Genomic DNA, 22690 nt, shown 5'->3' with positions numbered 1-22690 from the left:
TCCATTGGGTTCAATTCTGGTAAACATCTTTGTTCTCTCACCGGTCGCCGGCTCCATCTATTGTATTCGTCTTCAGTTTTTAAACGTAAACAAATCTTTAAGAATTCCGGTTTGTTGTTCAATCATATGGTAAGAAATTTATAAGATCACGATTTATAAGGAGTTGAAATAAACAATAACGTGTTTGCTGAATAATGGTTTATTCGTAGTTAATTTGTTATATTTTTAAAGTAATTACACACACGCATTCACTGAACACATGAATCAACACATATAATATGATATATATTATATGATCGGTTAACTATTATTAAACAGCAATCAAAAATCAACTTGCTTGGGAATGTTAGGTTTTCGGTTCAATTCTCACTTAGTTTCATAAAAAAACTCCTTATTATAAACAAGTTCCTCGCACTATTAACGAATTTGGTTAAAATGTTAAAATGCTTTAGGAAAGCAATAAAAAAAAAACACTATAGTATTGCAAAAACATAGTATGTATAACATTTATATAATTTTGCAGCCTATAAGTTTATTTAAATGATCTTTTAAGCATTTGATAATTCTATTACCATATAACATTCTGAAACACTTATAGAGTTAAATTTTTACATGTTTGTTCAGTTCCAATGATAATTTATTTTTTTGGTGACCATGACCCGACTCTTTACTCGGGATTAGCTCAACAGCATAGACACGAAATTTTAAAAGATTTTGAGAGAGATTAAATAAATTAATATTTATTAGGTTTTTTTATTTATTACATCTAGACTTCAATCAATCATGTGCCTTTCTATAAATAGCGCCTCCTATATACAAATGTTGTAATGAACTCAAGTTTGTCGCTCAGTAATCTAAATTCTACATGAATAAAATAATTTTGTAATTTTTTTATGTTAATGTTTCTTGTCCAATTAATTAAAGTCAATTAAATTGAAGTAAAAACTAACCATTAATTAAGGAAGTTCTTCTGTTACTATAAACCGATTTATCGTTCTTATAGTACACTTACCCAGATGTACATCTGATATAAACACAAATAACGGTATCAGAAAACCTTGAATAAAACTCCGTTTAATATTATATTGCTTTTTATAAATTGTTATCTTTCGTATATCTTCGTTGTTATTAACAGATATACATACATATATTATTAATAAGCAATGTAGCTATTTTGGCGTAACTTAGTCTCATCGTGAGTCAGTTATTTAAAAACAACGAAACACACAACTATAAAAATATATAGGAGACACCTAAGTAACATTATTTGTACAAGTTGTTAAATAGTCCCAAAATAACAGCGATAATGTTATTTTTTTATTTTTATATAATTGATTACTATTCCTGTTAGATAAAGGCGATTTCCTTTTTACTTTGCTGTAAAAGTAATTGTAATCTTTATTACCTCATATGGGTGAAAGGGTGAGGGATTTGTTAATTTTTTTCGGCAACCCAAGAAGAGTTGACAAAAATCTAAATTAATGTTGGACTTTAGGCACCACTGTATACGACACCGAAACAAAATGTTTTGAAAAAGGTTTGTTTAAGAAGACACTCTATATTGTGGTTATTTGGTCAATGTTTAATGCGTCATCAATATTGAAAACTAAGAAAAGGGACATACCCTTGTGCCTGAATTGCACTGTCTCACTCACCTTTCAAACTCGAATATATGCATGCATATACCTATCCAGATGGGCCTGCACAAAACCCTACCATGGAGATTTTTTTTATATCAAAATCAAAATATACTTTATTCAAGTAGGCACAACCCTTTTTGAATCGTCATTTAACAATCTACATATATTAAGTAAAGCAACCACCGGTTCGGAATGTAGATTCTGCCTAGAGGAACCGGCAAGAAATTCAGTAGTTACTCTTTTTCAACATCTAAAAATAAAGTCATGTTAGTTAAATACTATTATATATTTTAGTTAATTATTGGTATCGAAAAAAAATCATTGCATGCCGCATTCTAAATTGTATCTCAAACAATGGTATTTAGATTATGAAGCTCATTTTCGTTTTATTTTACCTCTAAATTACGTTCTAATTTTATGCGAAATGTCATGGCTTCAGATTTGTCGGAAGTGACCCGATCGAGTTCGTTACGTCTAAATAAGATCAAAATACAGGTTTTCTCTTTTTTCAAGGCATGTGTAATGTTAGAGAATTTTGTTCTATGTGCTGTTTAGTATTTAAGGTAGTATACAATAGCTATTACGTTTGTGAAATCTATTTTGCCTCGTATTGTTAAAATGAGAAGGGGTATCTCAAGAATAACTTTCACCAATTTCAAGAAGTTATTTTTAAACTACTACCTAATAGAATAGTAATGTTACACAGTCTTAAATGATTTAATTTATGAGATTGTTACGATTAATGTATAATTTAATTTGCATCACTTGCAAATTAGTATTATATACCTGCTTGACTACGAAAATACACGTAGCAACTATAAACTATTCGCATAAATATTACATTTAATTTTTAATTTAGTTCATGTTCATATAATTTTATCTTCTTTTTTAAAAAACATTTTAAAATGTATTACCATTAATATTGCACTGTAGGTACTGAGGCATTGTTTGTGTTTATATTTATCCTCGTCAGAATAAAAATAAATTAGCGATAATAATTAATTTTAATAAAATATAACAAGTGTAAATTAATAGGATTAAACTAAGTCCTGCGTGAGAACGTGAGGTTTTTTTTAATATATATTTTTTTATATTCTTACGTAAAATACATAAGTACATACTTGGAATGAAAGATTTATTTAATTAAAACGTTTTATATTCTGAAACCGCACTACGCTCAAGGTATAACCAGACATCTAACATGAAACTAAATAAATTTAGATAAGTTTATGAAATGTCCAAACAATGTAAAACGTTTGCTATGGTTTGCTTTTTAAAATTGATATATTTTTTTTAAATAGCAGTTCCGACACGTGAGTGACAAAAGGGGCAGATATAGTGACCAATCGATTATTGTTGCGAACAAAACAATATCGGGAGATTAGTGTAAAAAAAACTGAATGATTTATTTATTGAAAATTAAATTTTGCAGAAAAATAACAAGTTTTCAAAATAAAATCCATATAAGGATTTAAACCTTCAACAGATATGCCAAAATGAAAGCAAAGCATAAGCGAAAACTACTTAAGTAATTAATTATAAAAATTAAATTACAAAAAAGTAAACGGCCACAATGTTACTTAACAATAACTTTTTTCTTTATATAATTTCGAAGTATTTATCTCTTATACAAAATTGCATAGTCAATACAAGGTCTAAAATGTTTCGACGGCCAAAGGTATATATATATTATTACGTAAAAGGATTTACTTTTTGGCCTTTTTCCGTCGGGTTACCTAGGGACCTAGCAGATGAATCTGTATTTGTTATGTTGTAGTCAATGGCCTTCTATTCTCCTGACTATAAATTTTGAAGCTTATTTTAGCAACCACACTGCTCTAATTTCCATCCAGCCCCGCCCATTCGTACCTACAATCATTGGTTAAGATTCACGTGTTCTCGCCATTGGCACATCTAGGCTCTTATACTTATACATAAATATGCACGTAACTAGGGGAGAAGTGCCTAATATCGTTGATTCATTTCCCGGTCTTCCTCTGCTGAGCAGTTGTGCAGTAACTACTTCCTACCGCTTCTGCTCCATAGCAGCTATTTTGGTTAGCTAGACTAGCTAGGTCTCGTATTACCATACTCGGTAAATAAAGATCTCCGAAATTTATGGCTGCTAGTACAGAAATACAGACTTTAATTTTTTTTTCAGTACATACAATTTAATGCAATGTGTCTTATTATAAGTAAATACAGAAAAAGTGTTAGTTATGAATGTAGTTTGAACGTGCGTTAGGATAAGAAGTACCTGCTATTGAAAATATATGTAAGTAATAAGTAATTCTGTATTTGATGAATAAATATTAACGTTTTTATTATTATCGGACCGATATTATTATTTTTAGTCAAAAAAAATCATGTAAACGTCATATAAAAAAATACCTTACATCTAAATCCCACTCACGGAAGTGTAGGCTCGAGTATTTTAGAATAATTATTGTTTATAAAAACTTAATCAAATGTAATTAATGTTCAAATGTTCACACCGTGTTTGAAACATTTTAAAGTAAATCCAATTGATGAGTAACTATATATATAATGAAGTATATTACAACAGAACATATTTTTTTTAAACTCTTCATAGACGATTCTCCCTTTATCTACTAATAATATCATTGACTTATCTAGTTAAATGATAGAAAAGGGAATGAAGGTATTATATAACTATAGCCTATTTAAACCACAAGAGAACAAAAGCCAAGTAAACAACATTTGACATCGAATTGACGTAATATCATTGGTCGGAGCTTGAATGATCAATGATATATCATTATGGATTTGTGAAAATATGACGTTTTTAATTTCGAAGCTGTTATTGATTGGTTGGTTATGTTATTTATATCCACTTTAATTTTACTTTAAAAGAAAAATTAAAATGGATATAAGTAGCTATAAGTACATCGCATGGAATATGTAAATCTAAAGTTTGTTTATCTTCATCCGTTTTGCGATTGGAATTCGCTAAGGGTCGATTATACATCGTCGACCTTGCTTGCTTGACTTCTCGTCCCGTACTGATTTCAGATTATATTAATTATTTGACGACACAGGGATTACATCAAGAATTGTGCGTATCGATTACATAAATATTAGAAAAGTAATTCTTCAAAAATAAGCTAAAAGCTCCCTTGGTATTGTGTACTTAATAATCCAATGTGAATCATAAAATATTTTTATATCTTAGGGGAAAAAGGTAACAACAACCATATAAAAGGGGTACTTTGCTTATTTCTATTACATCTATCTTTTTAGACAAGTGTAAATGATGATATTTATTAAATAATATAATTTAAATTTCATCATTCAATGTGGTCTTTATGCACCGTTGGCTTCATAATAAAATAAATAAATTCATGTTGTGTATATAGGTTAATTATTAGGAATTGAAAGACATTTGGGATTGATTAATACACACACACACACACACACACACAAACACACATATATATATATATAAGTTCGTGTTTTTACGAATCACACTTTTAATATTTGTACATAAAATATTATTTTTTAAATATATAAAATACAAAATGTTGTTAATTATTTTAACCAAAAGGAAAAGTTTAAACATTAATAAAATATTTATCTCTTAATTGACCACGTTGGAGCTGTAGCACTACCTTGTCCACTTAAGCGACTATGCTATTAAAAGGGTTTCAAAAGACAAAGAATTTATTTTTAAATTAACTAGTATTCCACCAGTGGCTCATATTCCGGGGTACATGTCAGTCACCTCCTCGTGGTGTCACCCTGTGTACCCTGGGCAACGGGGCCGGCTTGAGCTTGCTCGTCGGCCACGGCTAAGATTGGCGGGAGGGATGCCGCGGGGCTGCTCGTGGTACGTCCCTGATCGGCGTCAGGGCGGACCATGTGAGTGGCCTCGTTGGCCAGGAGGGAGTGGGAGGACTCGCTACTCGAGCCTCCCAGGTGTTTTATACCGGCGGTCAGCGGCGGAGCCTACTATCTTATCCGCCGCAGGCCTTCAGCTTCGTTGACGCCCAGCCTACAGTGGCGGAAGTTCGCCACATTCCCACGTGGAGGATGAGGGGGAAGGCGCGTACCAGGCGCGCTTTCCATGAATATTCAGCCGCCTTACGGCGGCTGCCGCTGGTGGGGTCGCGGTTGCATGCCCTTGGCGATCCCGTGGCCTCACCACTCGGCGGCATGGTGGAAACCCGAGGATGGTTTTAATGGGTAGGACAGGGCATTAGCATTAGCGTGTCCTGGCACAGGGCATTAGATCCCGGTTGAATCCCACATACCCGTCCCGGTCCCCAGACCGGGCGGCATGCGTAAATGCATTTCCTCTTCGTAATGCAAAAAAGAAAAAAAGTGGTCCATATTCCATTATGATAATTAAAAAATAGCACAAACCCTGTGAATTTGCATATGTTTTTACTAATTTTTGCTATTTTTTTTTTAATACCATGAAATTTCGGTGGTTGGCTTTAGAAGTCTGAAGGCCCTGAGGTCGGATTTATCATATGGCTTTTTGGACCCAGGGCCCCGTAGATTCAAGGGCCCCTCAGCAAAGTCAAGTCAAAGTCAAAAATAGACGATAATGCGAAAGAATGCATAATTTTATTAAATTAAATACATCCTATGGTCTGCAGTCCTGCGAATCCTGCGATTAATTAAATCCATTCAATAAATATTTGATCAATCATTGGCTAAGGAAGACAATACTATAATTAAACTACAAGATATTTTGGTGCAACCTAAAACACCACAAAAAAAGGGATAAAAAAATACCAAAAAGACGCCTTTGTACTAAAATCAGTCTAATGGAAAGCTAAAGAAAATAAAAAAAATAAAATTAAAAAAGAAAAAAGCGGAAGGCGTTATCACAGAAAAGAAGAAAGAAATTGGAAAAAGAGTAGAAAGTGATAAAGAAAAAAAAAACTAAAGCTAAATACAACGTGGCAAAAATTTTATTTTCGGAAGATTTCTATGAATTTGACAATGGCAAATTGGAAGCTGTACTAAAAAAAAACTAACAAAAAAACAGAAAGCAAGTACTAACAAAAATTACAGAACAACTAAAATATAATTACTTATGATCTCAATCGATTAGAGCTGTAATTTATTCATGTAATTAAGGAAGTTAAATAGCCGTAAGCTAAAATTGTTCTATTTTTTTGTTTAAGACTCAGTTAAACACATCGCAATTGAAACAATGGAATTTAATTAAATGTATGTATTTATGAAAAGAAGCTTGTGACGTATTCCCGTATTCCAGAACTGCTATATAATCTTAAAAATATATTTAACCTTACCAATCACAAGCTGTGAAGCCGAGCGCTCCTTTTCCAGGGTGGCATATATCTATTACATATAATAAAATTTGAGTATCTGTTTGTAATATTAAAATAACCGCTTTTTACTAAATGCATATATAGACACGGTACATAAATAAAATATTTTATTGGCTCCTCTCTCATACAGACCCCGGGCTGTAGCCCGAAAATCCGGCCCTGCCAAAGCTACCAAACAAAAAAGGTAATGGCTTGACAAACATGAAAAAGCTACTGTCTTCTTTATCTACCCCTATCTGACATAAATTGAGTTTGGGTGTGTGTCATTTAAATGTAGTAATATTATGTTGGTGAATGGCATTCCATTCATATATAAAAGGGCACAAATAAAATAATCAAACATCGGGTGCACATAACACTTATATTTTAACGTAACGTGATTAAGTAAAATAAAATAAACATTTTTAAATTAAAACAACGAATGTAATACAATATAATTAAAGGATAAAAAAACGACCAATCATATACTCCGTAGCAATTAACATTAATAAATGTAGAAAACAAACTATTTTCGAGATCTTATATTATTATCGCAAAGGAGGTACTTTTGTGTTACCAATAAAGAATTCATGGTAGGATGGTTTTATTTATTCATTGGCCGCTTATATCCACTAAAACAAATGAGAGCCAGTCACTTAAACCTAAATTAAGACTTCTTTCGATTGCCAGTGTTGTAGACACGATATTCCTTTAACGATTCAAATTATAAGTATCGAAAATAAGAAGTTTAAAGTTGCCTTTAATAAATTATAAAAAAATAATTATACATCATTAATGCTGCAAACCTACTTATTATTTAAAAAAAAATAAGATACCTATTATTAATATTTTTCTGAACTTCTTTTATACACTTAAGTATATCTACAACATAAGTTTAGCAATTCGCGTTGTTTTACATTTTCATCTTTTAAATATTTTATTAGTTAATAATGAAATAACATTATTACACTTACTATAATTGTCTTTTACAAAAATTAATTTATAAAATCACATTGTGGCATTGTGCATTAAAATGTCACGAATATTTACATAAATTTATGTTTTACTCAAGAAACAATATCATTTGGTATAAAAAGTTTTTAAATGTCTATATAATTTAAGCAATTTAAATTACATAGTCAGATACAATAACATATATACAAATTTCACATACGATTCTAAAATCTTATGTAGTTTGCATAATAATTTATGGTTAGCATTTGTCTATGGTCATCTATTTGTCACTAGACGTTGAGAGGTCGTAAGAAGCCACAGATAATACCATTGAGAAATATATTATTTTCTTTTTGTCGATACAAGTATAAAATTAATCGTATCTGGTATAATAAACATACCTTTATAATCTCAGTGACATAATTTAACTTACAAATATTACACACTTTATTTGCATACGTCGGAAAATCGTATCGTACAATGTAAAAATCGTTATAAATTAACACCCTAGAGCCAAGGCACAAGTGTGATATTGTAATGACAAAATCCTTCATTTAAGCATTTAACTACCGACTATTAATGCTACAATATACACAACAAGGTACTCACATGCTAAAACTAGCTTTACAACTAAATTTCGAGTAAAGTATATGCCAACTACGGGGTTGTTCTAAATTAGGAGTCTCTAGCACTTTGAAAAAATAATATTCGCAGTAATATATAAATTAAAACTTTCCTTATCAACGACTGAAGAGACAAAAAATCTCGATACGCCGTAAAATGATCGTATCGCAATATTTTTGTATTTTTTGTTTACAAATTCGTTTCGAAGAGCGTTTTTCTTAATTAACAACATTTATAAAAATTCTTGTTTCGAATTTTTATATGAATTAATATTTTCTATTATTTTTAACGAAATATTCGTAGCTATAAATATATAGATATTTAAAACATAACGGTCAACTACATGGAATCCTCAGATCTAGGAATACATTTAAAATAAATAAGGGAAAGGGCTCTTTATACATTATAAGGGATCTAAGCTGCTCTCATGTGGATATTCGAGTTTTCCATACGGAAGACTTCTCACCTGTAACATTAAAATTTTTAATGTCTGTGGTTCCAGACGCTTTAAACTTTGTTAATTATGAAGGCACAAACCTGTCCTATGAGGTTCCCCGGCGATGTGGTGCCTGGGCACTATAAACTTAGACTCTTGGAACATCGACAACATTAAGTCTTCTGTAGTAGGATGATATTCGACTCCATTAATACTGGCGACCAAAGGTGAACTTTCATAATTTCTGTTGGAATCCCTAGATGCAGGTGATGTGCTAGGCCTGGTCGGGTAATCGACTGATCGTGGTCTTCTCGTATCGACGGGGGTCATCTTTGGATTGACATGAACATCTTTGTGAATGTAAGGCTCAATAGGCATGCTAGATTCGTTTTCATAGTCGCTTAAATCGTCGTTCGTAGTATCGCCGTTTACTTCAACTATAAGCGGCCTCTGGAGAGTGGGTGACTGGATAATTGAGGTTGTACTATGGATGACATTCACTTGCCTTGTTGGACTAGTTTCTACTTTATCTTCTGGGAGACTCGAAATACTCCTAGAGGGCGATGCATTAGGTCTCAGTGCGTTGTCAACTTCAGACATATCATTATTCGATTTCTCTTTCGTATCCTCAACTACTTCCTCAATAAGTTCGGTCAGCTCATTTAAATTATCAGCGAGTTTTACAAACTTTGGCATCCTCAGGGCCCAATGCCCGCCCTCCTCGGTGGAACAAGAATGGACGACATTTGGTTTTTTGCGTTTATAAAATAACATGTAAGCCGAATTGTTAACGAGCTCACTGTAAACGTTCTCATCGTCGACAGACGTGACCCTCGAATCGTCGAATTTATACCAGCGACCGTCGTACGGGTTCTTGCAGGCCGCCGTGTAGTGGCCCGTCTCCAGGTCGTCGCCGTGGTGGTAGCACACGGCGTACAGGTCGTACACGTGGTCGTGCGCGGGCGCGGCCCGCGAGGCGCGCCGGCGCGGCGACCGCGAGTGGCTCGGCGACTCCGCGTTGGCTGGGGTTCTTCTCACGAGGTGAGGACTCATGTCGAAGTCGTCGACTGGGAACTCTACCATCGTCGTTAGTTTTGTACTCGTCCGGCCTTTGGCTTGTCTGAAAAAGACATTGTTTGAATTAGAATAAACCCGACACGGCTGCGCATGGAGCGGTCCGAGAGAGCGAGGACAGTGCCTCCGCTGACCCGCTCCACTGATGGAGATCGATGAGTCATCGGTACTACCCGCACCTTTTCGTTTATCGCTTTACTAATGGTGAAAACAGTATTAAAATCTATCGAGTGGTTTAAAAGATAGGTAAGCGGAGATACAGATAGAGATTAAAAGCGACGTTGATCATACTATTTTTAGATATAAAAACTATACTTACTGTCGGAATCTCTTTAGATGTATTACTAAGATGTCTGGAAGAGACCATAAACCAAGAGTTTTCACAACAGGCATATATCTCTGACACTGCGGACACCTATAACAATATTTTTGCATATTATAACAATTTTAAATTTATTCGATAATTCTTAAATATATGAATATCCATTATTAAATATCATTGTAAGCAAAAACTATGTTGAAAGGTGAGAGTGGTTCCACTCTTTCAATTAATAAAATACACGTTAGGAAAGGACATTTGTATGAAGCAAGCAAACTGTGGTAAATTGGTAAGCACTATGTAGGAAAGGAGCTAAGAGGTAGATACAATTTATTATTGTAGTAAATATTATCATTACCTCGAGGCCTCTGGTACGTCGTGAAACATAATTATAGCAGTCGTAGGTTATGACTACATTGAAATTCAGCAAATGTCTAGCATACTGTAGCAACATCGTTCAAAACAGAAATAAATAAACCATTGCATAGAGGAGAATCAGTGTAATTTCCAAAATCAAATCATTGATACCATATTGTGAATAGTGAAAAGCGAAGTTTTCGACCTGTCTCATCGCAAATAGCAATAAGATAAAATAATATCAACACACCGCCGCTAGGGCTTTACGTAAACCACCCAGTGATATGAAGAATTCAACTAGTTTTTATTCAAGAAGGCTTTTGAATCGTCATTACATTGTAGAATAAAATCTAAAGCTACCACCGGTCCGGAAAGTAGATTCCAGTCATCAGCAGGAGCCGTGTCCGTGCACGTACCTCCAGGCGTCCTCCTGCGCGAGGTGCTCGGCGCGCGTGTAGTGCGCGAGGCACGCGTGCAGCGTGAGCGGGCAGGCCGCGCCCGCCGCCGACACGTGCACCTCGCACGCCTCGCCCGACTCGCGGATGATGCTGCCGGACAAACGACAGGCCCGAATGCAACAGGGTTTTATAGTTAAATCACGTAAGTTCTTAGTCATTATCGGTTTTTGATTTATTCGAAAATTAAATGTGCTCCGGTCTGATTCGGTTAAACACTGAAAAACAAATACCTCAATGAATGACTAAAAATTGTTTTCTAAAACAAACCCCGACTTAAGATATGAGATAAAATTTTATACGGTAGGTATTATTTTGAGTATTCTTGTGAATATAGCCTCGATGTCATATTTAAGGTGGTTCACGTCAACTTATATTATTTATTCAGATACATTTTATACTATAATATTATTCAAAACTGACCCATGAAAAAATGTTTAATAAAAGAAATCGATTAAAACTTTTCGCAGTTGAGCAGATTGTTACAAATAAATGTATGAATTATAATGTAAATACTGCCTATACACTCGCGGAAACAATGTGCCGGAGTGATTGAGCACAGTGTGGGCTTCACCTACACACACCGCACACTAACAGTCTTTAAGGTCAGATTTAATTATATATCCTCCACATGTAAAAAGTAAAACCAATACAGCCTGCAATTATTCCCATTTTCGAGCAAACTCTCTTTAAGTTTAAGGTTTGGAGTTTATTCCACCCCAATGCTAAATGTTTGTATATATTATATTATATATATAATATGAAATTATACGTCTCACCCTCGACGGTTAAGGTAGTAAGGTAGATTATATATATATAGATATATCTATATATAATATCTATATATATATAGATTATATATATATATATATATAGATATTTGGATCCATTTGGATATTGAGTCCAGTCACCTCTGCCTAAATAAATCGTATTTTCCAAGGTTTTTGCATTTTCACTTATCCTTCGTCACACTCTTCACGCATATCACGATGACAGTGTAATTATTAACCGCCACAATAAAGACAGATGCTTGTTCGTCGTTAGTCATCAGTCATCTAAACTGCAAGTCACGCAGCTCCACATCAGATCATGTAATTGTCATTTATATTAAAAATACTTCTAAAGTTCCTTAATACAATAATAAACCAACCTGTCTCTGTGAGCTGGATCCCAGAGTAATTCGAGACGCAAGTGGGGATACTTGTCGTGGGCACACAATGCTTGCTCTACATCCAGAGCGAACAAAGGGTGCGGTAACTGCAAAAAAATTTACATAATGAACAACAAACATAGATACATTTTTAAACAGAACTATCTTTTTCATTATATTTAATATATCATAAAATCAACAAGCAGCGATGAATTAAAAAAAAATAACGTTAGGAAATTGTTAATGCAGCCAGCATGTCTCTTTTAAAGTTCTAAATAATTGGATGATTTGAATGAAATACTGTCAACAGCATCTTCTCTCGCGTTTTAGGGGTAGGTCGTCAGCTGGTAGGCATAAAAAGTAGTCTATGTCCTTCCTTGGAGTTCAGCGGTTTGGCCGTGAGAGAGCAACAGACAGAGTTACATTCGCATTTATAATTGTACACATAATTTTAGAAACAATTACACACTAATGCTACGTACTATTAATTTTTACCATATAAGTTTTCATGAATTCCATTTAAAACAATCTATGCATATAATAAAAATTGGACGGTGTGTTTGTATTATGAAAATAACCGCTTTTTACTAAATGCATATGTATGTATGCATCAGTCTGTCTGTTCCGGCTAATCTCTGGAACGGTTGGACCGATTTTGACGGGACTTTCACTAGCAGATAGCTGATGTAATAAGGACTTAGGCTACAACGATAACTTTATTGTTAAATTTAAACACGCACGAAGTCGCGAGCACAGCTAGTTATTTATATTAACGATACAAAGTACATCACAGAGTTACTAATATCAGATGCGTACCTCGGGTTGCAAATACGCGGGGTCCCGCGGACGATGCGCTTCAGCTATTCTCGCTTTAAATATATCGGCTCCCTGCGCGTTCTCCAGCACTCGTTCCGCTACCACTTGGCACATCTCCTTCAGCATCAGTTTCTGTAGATCTTCGTATGATATTTCTCGAGGCACTTGCATCGCGTATGGAGAGCCTGGCGTATATATTAAAATACATAATAAACATTTTACTGAAGCTAGTATGATTATTGATACGAAAAAAAATAATAATACATCCATCATAATAATTTGCTTTACAAATTTCTTTGGAACGAAGTTGTTTTAAGCATCTTAGTAGAGTGAACTGGCCGAAATCGTCAAGTGAAAAAAAGCGTTATGCGTGCTGCGTTATGGTTGTTCGTATATGATTTTATATAATATTACTTAAATTTATTTTTAGTTATTGTTTTAATTCACACGGGATTTTTAATAAGAATTATTATATTTTTTAATAACAATATTTGTATCTGTTATTTAATGCATATGTAGCGAGAGCACTCTCGTTCCAACGAGTGTCCCACGAGACAATTATCTTTTTTTTTACTATATACTTGCAAATGTCTGTTAATGCAATCATTACTCTTTCAAAATAAAAAATGAAGTATACCAAATCTCTCTCCATCGAGCATGTTAACCCACAGCAGCAGGAGATAGGGTGTGGTGGGGGGCTGCAGTATGGGCGGCGCCTCCACGCAGTACAGCGAGCCCAGCTCGATGCCGGCCGGCTCCCAGCCCGCGCGACCCGTGCTCCAGCCTGCGCCAGTGTAATATGTGGTTTATTGTGTTAACATTCATTAACTGTTTATACTTTATGATTGCTTGTATTTCATATTAAATTACAATTATCATACTAAAAACTACCTCCTATAAAAACGAAGAATCTATCATCTGCTAAGCTTATATTGAAAAAGCGTATAATTATTATTATATGCCCGCATTACATAAACAAAGTAATTTAATGGAATTTAATGTAACTATTCAATAAAATCGATATGTGTGACTGACAAACCATTTTCATTGATCTCAGCTAGTATAATATGGTCTCTATCAATGCCAGTATCTGTGTGCAATGCTGTTCGAAGGTCATCCATTGTTGAGTTTGGAGGTAACTCCACACCAATACGCACTTGTCGAGGTTGCTGATTTACATATACTACCTAAAATTAATCAATTACTTTGAGATCACATTTAGTTTTAATTAGTTAATATAAAGACACACTCATTGATTTTTAAATTATAAAAAAATTACATTTAATAAGTTACAAATGCTATTATACTAAAAAATAAGAACTTACATTAACAGGCAGAGGAGATGGCTGGGCCGCTACTGGTCTAGTGGGCAATTGTACGCTTACACAATGAAAAGGATCAAATGTGCAGGATGTTCGCTCACACTTTGCACATGTTAGCGCTGACCTTGAATTATTAAAAAAGACAAATTGGCTATTAATTAATTCATAATTATTATGAAATTGTGGTTTTTAAGTAAATTAATACCACTTTAAATTTAAATTAACACAACTTCATGAGATATTTATTACACTCAAAACTCTATAAGAAACATATATAGAGTTTATTTATATATACATTACATATACATACCTGTACTGAGCTTGAAACACTGCTTGTACGAAAGAACTGTTTCTTCGAGCATGATTTGCCAAAGTTTCTGCGGCCACAACTTCATCTGATTTGCCCACGGTATTCTTAAAAAAACAAATATTGATTTGAATGTGGCTTCATTTCAAGCAGGTTTTAATGTTGTGAGTTCATAATTTAGGATATATATATAATATTGATAATGTAACATTTCTCTATCAAGAAACAGAAAAAGGTAAAATATATAACTATGTTTCTAATATTTACTTTAATTGTTTTATATTTTTTCTTTGTAGCTGTATTGAGATCTTCATGAACTTTATCAAGTAACCAAAACAAAAATTCCTGTGCATCGTGTTGACTATTTCCTCTATACTGAGTTCCGTGCCTTTCCACTGCTGCCTATAATGTTAGAAAATTATTTTTAAGACAAGACTACATATTATGCAACATTGATTAGGTTTACATCATACAGTATGATAAACACATTTTTATGATGTAGCAATGAATGACAAACCTTAAAAGCTGTACTCATATCTGGGGTATAGTGACAAGACCATAATGCTTTTAATAGAGCTGCCAACTGTTCTGTCACTTCACCTTTAGTACCATACTTTTTTGAATTTATTTTATTCCTCTTTTGTAAATCAATCTGAAAATTTGTGGTAATTCATATAATTGATACATCTACCATAGTAAAATGAAAAAAATGTACAAAACTAAAAAAGATTGTATGTTTAGTAAATTAATAAATATATTAACTATATTTTAGACTCACCTTATAATGTTCTAAAACAAAATATTCAGCAATAACATCTGTATGTGAAAGACACTGTAGTACAGCATTCATATAGCAAGTGTTTCCATGATTTTTGATGCCAGTGGCTGCGGGAATGGTGCCCGGGGGCCATGGTGGCTCGCCACTACATGGTACTCTATCACTGTGAATAGCAACTGACCCAGATTTAACCTGCAATGAACTTTTAACGTTACTTATTACTCGTTAAATTTATTTAATAATTATTCAAAATAATACCTACACCAGAAACATTCACTGTGCTCATATGTTGAGCGATCTTGTTAAGGAATATCTTCCATGACGGCCTTCTAAACAATTTCCTTTCCAAGCCACCCTCATCTTTTTGCGTAATGCTAATCACAGAATTTGCACTCGTTGGCTTGTTATCATTATCGGTAGTCTTATTTTTACTTGAACTAGGTTTGGATGTCCCAAAGGGATTACGAGGCAAGGTAAAAGTCCGCTTTAATCGTGATCCTTCTACCTGTTTTGGTGTCATATTCGCTTCCGCTACTTCACTTATTAGCTCACTTTCTGAACATGATTTTAAAACTGACGATAAATTATTTGTAGACATAATAAATAAAAGTTGATACTATCTTTTAAATAAGAATTTTCTAAAATCTAAGAAAACCCGATTAGAAAACATTGATATGTTAAACTACCAGCTACTGACATAAGCGCCATATTGATGTCTATGAATATTTGCTCTATTAACTTTATATAATTGAATTAGATTCTTGTCTTTATGAAAATATTCAATGAAAACTTACAGATCACTCTTTGGTAGCGTAAATACGGGAAAATGTAATTAAAAAATAATCAAAGTGAAATTTCTGACGAAAATAGAATGACAAACTGATTTATTAATCACTATCAAAATTAATACAAATATATGAAATATGATTAGTGTATAGTTAAAAACAAAGATACTTTTTGTATATATTACACCCCTAAATTACTTCGAAAAAACCCCAGTATTTTCTTCATAATAAACGACAAGTGGCCTCAAAAATAATATATTATGGAGGCAAAATACATACAATTGTATTAAAAATAACAGAAAAATAAATTTATAATCCAAAACAAACATTACTGATTGCACCGTTACTAAAAAAATCTCTAATCTACTCTCTTACACAAACTGGAGTAACTTTTCCCTTTATAAAATTATATAATTAGCTTTTAAATATTATAATAGATTTTATTCCTTAAGACAAAACGATTACATTTTAAGAATATAATAAACAATAAAAAAAATATAGAGTATTGGCAGTATTGGCTGTCGAGTTTGACGTTTGACAATGACATATGTATATCATTAAAATAATTAAATGCTAACATTGAGCTATTGGCTCATTACTTAATAAATGTTAATCTATGATTACGACTAATATATTTGAATTGTGTGTGGCTAGTGTTTACTAAAACCGAATGCTGAATTAAAAGTGTGTTAAATCTGCAATGTTTGGGTAAGCTATTTTTATTCTTTATTAAACCCTTATTAAATTTGCTATTTTTAATTTTTCTGCGAAAGCGATATATCGATATTATTTTCAGTTTTGTATGCTACAAAAATAGATTTCGTCGTACTAAAAAACGAAAAGCTATTATTGTATTGGTTTTATACTATTTTAAAATGGTGCTTTTTTTGTCGATTTCGTTAGGTTCGAAACGATGATAGTAAAATTAACATTTTATTTCAGCGACATAGAAAATGTCTTCTTTTGAAAAATTAAAGCTTTTAATTTGGAAAAATTTTCTTTTGCAAAGAAGGCACAAGTGGCAAACACTCTTTGAGATAGCATCTCCTGTGATATTTTCTTTATTTTTAATATTAATAAGATGCCTCGTCGATCCACAATCCAAGCCAGATGTTTCATACTCACCTTTTCTCCCAACATATTTCAATATCAGTGGAAGACAGCTGTGAGTATTTTCATTTAATTTACGATTTTTTAAGTTTAAATATTGTGTATACACCTCAGAAAATAATTTAAGTTATGTAATTTATATTTAAACCCATCTAAACTAATAATAAAAACATACCTTTTATTTATATTAGAATGCCCTATTTTATAAGCCTAAATAGATTCCAAGCAGCTTTCTGATATAGTGATACCTTAGATTCACTTAACTTTCTCACAACTATGTATTATCATATAAATTACAATTGATTCAGAAAATTGCACTTCTTTCATCATTTATTTTTGTATTATATTTATTCATTTATAATTATATATATTTCCACATCTTATTTCTTATAAATTGTAATAAAAGCTTAAATAGCTTTTATTAAAATTTATTATCTTAACTTATTCTAAATTTTATTTAGAGGAAATCTCACATCAGCAAAACGAGAGGGAACAATAGCATTTTCTCCAGAAAATCCACTTACAAGGAAAGTGACAGAGGATGCCATGGCCATGGTAGCTTTAGATAATCTGAATGGATTCATTGCACTATTCTTTGACACTAAAATGCTTCCTCAACCTAAGGGGTACAATGATTCATTAGAACTGGAAGCTGCACTCACACAACCAAATGTTATGAATCACATCCTTGTTGGCATTCAATTTGATGATAGTATGACTAGTGAGTAACTAACAATATTGTTTTCAACCAACTTGCATAACTAAACAACTGATTTAACTAAATTACCTTAGTTACTTACAATGTTTCGTTCATTTCATTCAATTGTCATTAAACTGAGAATACATTCTGATTATTTCTATGTACTTAAAAAATTAAATTTTGTCTTTATGTATTCTTGTCACTTGTAATAACTTTTAGATGCTACCGAGTGGCCAGATGATATAAAAGTGACATTAAGATTTCCAGCAGTCATGAGAACTCCAATGTTAGAACATCCCCTACGAATAAGTTGGAGAACAAATCTGCTTTTTCCTTTGTTCCCTCAACCTGGCCCTCGTGAGCCGGATGACATGTATGGAGGCAAAATGCCAGGTTTGAAATAATATTATTATACATTTATTCAAGAATTAAATAATTACAATTTCAATCATCTATTTTTCAAACAATTTAGTCTTAACCGCAAATAGGTTGGACTATCATTTTTATAAGCAAATAACTTACCAAATTATTTGCTACCAGTTTTTAAATTAATTTTCTATTAATTGTTTTTGCGTAGAGGGTAGTGGAATGCGGTAGAGATCTCATTCTTTCCACATTTGTTTTAGAGAAGCTCTGCCATGCCAAGACCGGAACACGGCAAGGGCAACCTATGTTAAAACGTTCTAGCGATCCCACCTTCCGGTTTCGAGAATTCGTGCGGGTACCACGGCCCAATTACTTTTTGCTTTTTTTTCCTATTCGCGAGTTTGAATCTAAATTTAGGACGAGCAAATATCATTAAATTAATATAAAATTTGTATTAAAATTTATCTTGTACTCATAGTGAAGAAAAACATCTTGGATTAGGGATGTTCCTTCTATTAATTTATTTTATGAAATAAACCTGACTTTACGCGCGCACTTGAAGACTATACATATATATCCTGCGCAGATTAGGGCTTGCGGTGAAGCTGCCGTGGTCGTTAAATTAAGTTTAAAAAAAAACTAGTTTTTAACCTTGCGTTGATTAATAATAGAAATACAGCAAAATTTTTGTACCGTCAAATTAATTTAAATATATACATATCAATGATGGGATCATCATTAGTGAAATGTTCTGTCATTATAGAAAATGACGTCATAAATCGTTTTCAGGCTATTCCCCGGAAATGTTTCTAGCTGTCCAACACGCTGTGTCCCAAGAGATTATAAAGCAAAAAACGGGCAAACCCATCAATACGAAAATTTATCTCCAGCGTCTACCTCAATTATCGTATAGACGAGACGATTTACTTGTTGCTATGGAGAGATTTATATCAATGATAATAATGATGTGTTTCGCTTACACCTTCGTGAATACCGTACGAGTTGTCACCGCTGAAAAGGAAATGCAATTAAAAGTAAGTTTTAATAATATTACATTGATTTAGAAATAAATTAAAAGTTTACCGTTGTAGGACAAGGAGAGGAAAGGCGTAAATGCCTTTTTCCAGCGAGTAAAAAAAAGAAGGAAACAATTATCTTTTCATTACAAGAAATATGCACCTTACGCTTTCACTACTCATTAATACTATTATTAAAACACGTAAAAAGAGTCAATAATTATTATTAATTGATTTGTGAGTTTTTCCTTTTGTGGTTATTGCATGTGCCTACGGAAGAAATATTTTTTATATCTAACGTTTAATTAATAGGTAGGTAGTTCTAAAATGTATGCGTCCACGATATCGACCACAGGAACCTTAAAATTTGTCATTCCTAATGGTAAAAATAAAATTAACTGATTTTAAAATTTCTTATATCCTAATATTTTCTTATTTCTAGTTCTAACTTTTCTAGTGCAATTAGATAGATACCATAGACCGATCTTGATTACGTAGTACTGTTTTCCGGCCATAGCTTTGCCCGCATTTGAGGTGTCAGCTATCATATCTATATTTTTCCTTTCCCCCTGACAACGTGTATGCGTAATTTCATGGTGATCGGTTGAATAGATAAGACGTAAAGGCGTGACAAACAAACAAATAAACAAACTCACTTTCGAATATATAATACTAGCTGAACCTGCGAGAAAATGATAACAAACTTCCAACCCCGGATTTACCCCCTTAGGTTTACCCCTAACCGAGTTAACTTTAACCCTACCGAGTTTAGTGAAATCCGTTTCTTAGCGGATGTCTACACCCTACAAGGAACCTACCTTCCATATTTCAATTTTGTGGGTGTTATAGTTTCTGAGATTTCGTGATTAATCACTGAATGGTATTTCGCTTTTATATGTATATGTATATAGATATATAGGTTAAGAATAAAATATCATGGGTACATCCTTCATAAGGCCCGTATGAAATCAGTTCTAGTAGGTAGTTATTATTAATCCTTATTATTATTCTATTGTTATGTTACTTAGAAATGTCACCAATATTCGCTATTATTGTACTTGGTACTCGTCGAAACAGTACGCAGTAACCTAATCGCTAAAATACGCACATATCACTAAAATTGTGTCTATGATTTTTAGTTTCTATGACAAATCATGATAAATTTTCTGAATATATAGTAAATAAAAACAAATTTATGAGTATTTTAGTAACGAAATTTGTGTTTTTTTTTCTTATATTTAATAGCTGCTTTTGATAAAATCCTATCAAAACTTTATATGTATAATATTATAAAGATATTTTTTTTGCCAACGTCATCATAACTAATTTATTCCGAACATCATACGTATACTCGTATATATATTGTATCTTTCGCCGACGTTTCCAATATATATACCTATATCTTACAATATTTAGTGCTTTGATCGTGGGCGCGGGCGAATAATTGACTAAAACACAATTCGTGTCGCCGCTAATACTGTCCTTAATATTTTCTTCATAAATACAAACATCATATTATATGATTATGTCATAAGCTAAAAAAATATAGATATTTTTATTCATATTTGATACTTCAGCGCTGATACAATAAGATAGATTACTCGAGATTATCGAATATTTTATGTATTTCATTCGGCGGAGGCTTCAAGTAACACGTATGTAACAGATAAGCGATCATAACATATGTATGTTTATATAGAATCGGAGAAAGGATATCGTGGTTTTCGAGGTGACTGAATGTTGTTTTGTAATGGCATCAAAGGCTGTCAATACAATGACGCAAATATTATATACGACTAGAAATTTGCAAGTTTGGGTCGACTACGCTATCACGCGAATGACTGAACGGATTCTATCTAAAATTGGCACAAAGAGATTATAGTCTGGAATAGCACATAAGTATTTTTACCGGAAAAATGTATAACACTTCTCCTCTCCTCTTCTCCCACTCGGAAAGCGGAAGCTAGTACAATATGAAGATATATATGAAAATAATTTATTAGAATAAGATTATTAACAGAGTGAAACAAAACTAAAAAAAAACACTCAAAAACGACACGAATACAAAAGTCTGTGGATGTGGAAATACATTAAATGTATTGAGGTTTTGTACGGACTCATAAAGATTTATCTAAAACAAGAATTCAGGTAACCATTATCTTTAAAAAAATATCATATCGTTGTGATGTATCGTAACTTGAATCACTCAATAATTTATAAGGTCATTTCCGGCATTAAATAATGTTTTAATCTTATTAAATAGATTCGAGAGAGATCGAAGTTTTACATAATATATAGTTACATAAAATTTATCTATATTCTTGATATGCCAAAATGTTTTTCGGATTATATTATATATCAATTATTTTTTAATAATCAATTATTATTACGTTTATACTTGTATTTTAACATTGTATCGTTCTAGTATTATAATTTTTACTTACGTATAATACTGTGTGAGAAATATATTGAACTACAGCTGTCGTCTATTTTACCATTGAAATTACTACATAGTATAAAACATTGTTGCTTTCCGCTGTCTGTCTATCCATATGTATGCTTAGATCTTTAAAACACGGATATAGATACGGTTTTTTTTTAAATTGATTTAGTGATTCAAGAGGAAGGTTTATATATATAATACGTATATAGTAGAGAAACACTGATAATTTAAAAGGTTTCTAATGTGACGTCGTAAATAAATATTTTTGCGCTTACATTGCAAACGCTGGCTGTACCCTATGAGATAGGTCAAAATAATATAGTACAGTATTGTATACCTTAAAAAAATCTACAAAAATGTCCGCTATGGTATATGTCTATCTCTTAGGGATAACCCACAATAACCATTTTTATTCCTTTACTTTCTACGAAAAATAATGGCTTATTATAATATATTGTACATTTAGTATGGAACAATATGGACTTTTACAGCATATAATTTAAAATAAATATTTTCGAGGATATTACAAATTTTGAAATGCAAGGACATAGCGGCTTATATTGTCTAATGACAAAAAAGCTGTGAACGTTGTATACAAAGACGTTGGTTCAGAATTGCACCCGTGCCAAGCCGGGACGGGTCGCTAGTATTTCATAAACAATTTTTATTGTATATTTTAGATAAATAAAGGCTAGATATATGTTGTCATGAATTTTTCGTACAAATTAGTATAAT

The 22690-nt window shown here is 32.6% G+C and overlaps 3 protein-coding genes across 4 annotated transcripts in view; 2 read left to right on the top strand and 1 right to left on the bottom strand.

The window, feature by feature from the left end:
- Window positions 1-7306: 7306 nt before the first annotated feature.
- Window positions 7307-16265, bottom strand: LOC113395101 (ubiquitin carboxyl-terminal hydrolase 31). Its single transcript, XM_026632661.2, has 14 exons — window positions 15798-16265; window positions 15536-15727; window positions 15275-15409; window positions 15025-15159; window positions 14761-14864; window positions 14454-14574; window positions 14168-14315; window positions 13766-13912; window positions 13129-13313; window positions 12313-12419; window positions 11124-11255; window positions 10351-10446; window positions 9059-10077; window positions 7307-8987 (listed from the first exon to the last, which is right to left on the bottom strand). Exons 1-14 carry the CDS (start codon window positions 16131-16133, stop codon window positions 8947-8949), a joined length of 2898 nt encoding a protein of 965 aa, XP_026488446.2. The 5' UTR covers window positions 16134-16265; the 3' UTR covers window positions 7307-8946.
- A 574-nt stretch (window positions 16266-16839) lies between these two features.
- The window catches only part of LOC113395100 (phospholipid-transporting ATPase ABCA3), a 38980-nt gene continuing 33129 nt past the window's right edge, over window positions 16840-22690 (top strand). Inside the window, exons 1-5 of one of the 2 annotated variants that reach the window (XM_026632660.2) lie at window positions 16840-17028; window positions 17263-17485; window positions 17892-18151; window positions 18350-18523; window positions 19286-19530. In XM_026632660.2, coding sequence (XP_026488445.2) covers window positions 17274-17485; window positions 17892-18151; window positions 18350-18523; window positions 19286-19530 — 891 coding nt within the window. In that variant the 5' untranslated portion in view covers window positions 16840-17028; window positions 17263-17273. The remainder of the gene's footprint in view (window positions 17029-17262; window positions 17486-17891; window positions 18152-18349; window positions 18524-19285; window positions 19531-22690) is intronic. The other variant, XM_064215760.1, reaches the window with a different exon arrangement.
- Window positions 18694-22690, top strand: part of LOC113395046 (mitochondrial dicarboxylate carrier) — a 134098-nt gene continuing 130101 nt past the window's right edge. The window contains exon 1 of the mRNA XM_064215765.1: window positions 18694-18703. The gene's annotated coding sequence lies outside the window, so the exon portion shown is untranslated. The remainder of the gene's footprint in view (window positions 18704-22690) is intronic.

This window comes from Vanessa tameamea, chromosome 9 (assembly GCF_037043105.1).
Source record: "Vanessa tameamea isolate UH-Manoa-2023 chromosome 9, ilVanTame1 primary haplotype, whole genome shotgun sequence".
In the NCBI taxonomy this organism is placed as follows: Eukaryota; Metazoa; Arthropoda; class Insecta; order Lepidoptera; family Nymphalidae; genus Vanessa; species Vanessa tameamea.
This window is presented reverse-complemented; position numbering and strand designations above follow the sequence as displayed.

Coding starts and splice junctions, on each gene's coding strand:
- LOC113395101 (XM_026632661.2), bottom strand. CDS start 16,133: ATGTCTACAAATAATTTATCGTCAGTTTTAAAATCATGTTCAGAAAGT. Junction 14,865..15,024: donor AAAAATATAAAACAATTAAA/GTAAATATTAGA, acceptor TGTTTTTTTAAG/AATACCGTGGGCAAATCAGA. Junction 13,913..14,167: donor AGCTGAGATCAATGAAAATG/GTTTGTCAGTCA, acceptor ACACTGGCGCAG/GCTGGAGCACGGGTCGCGCG.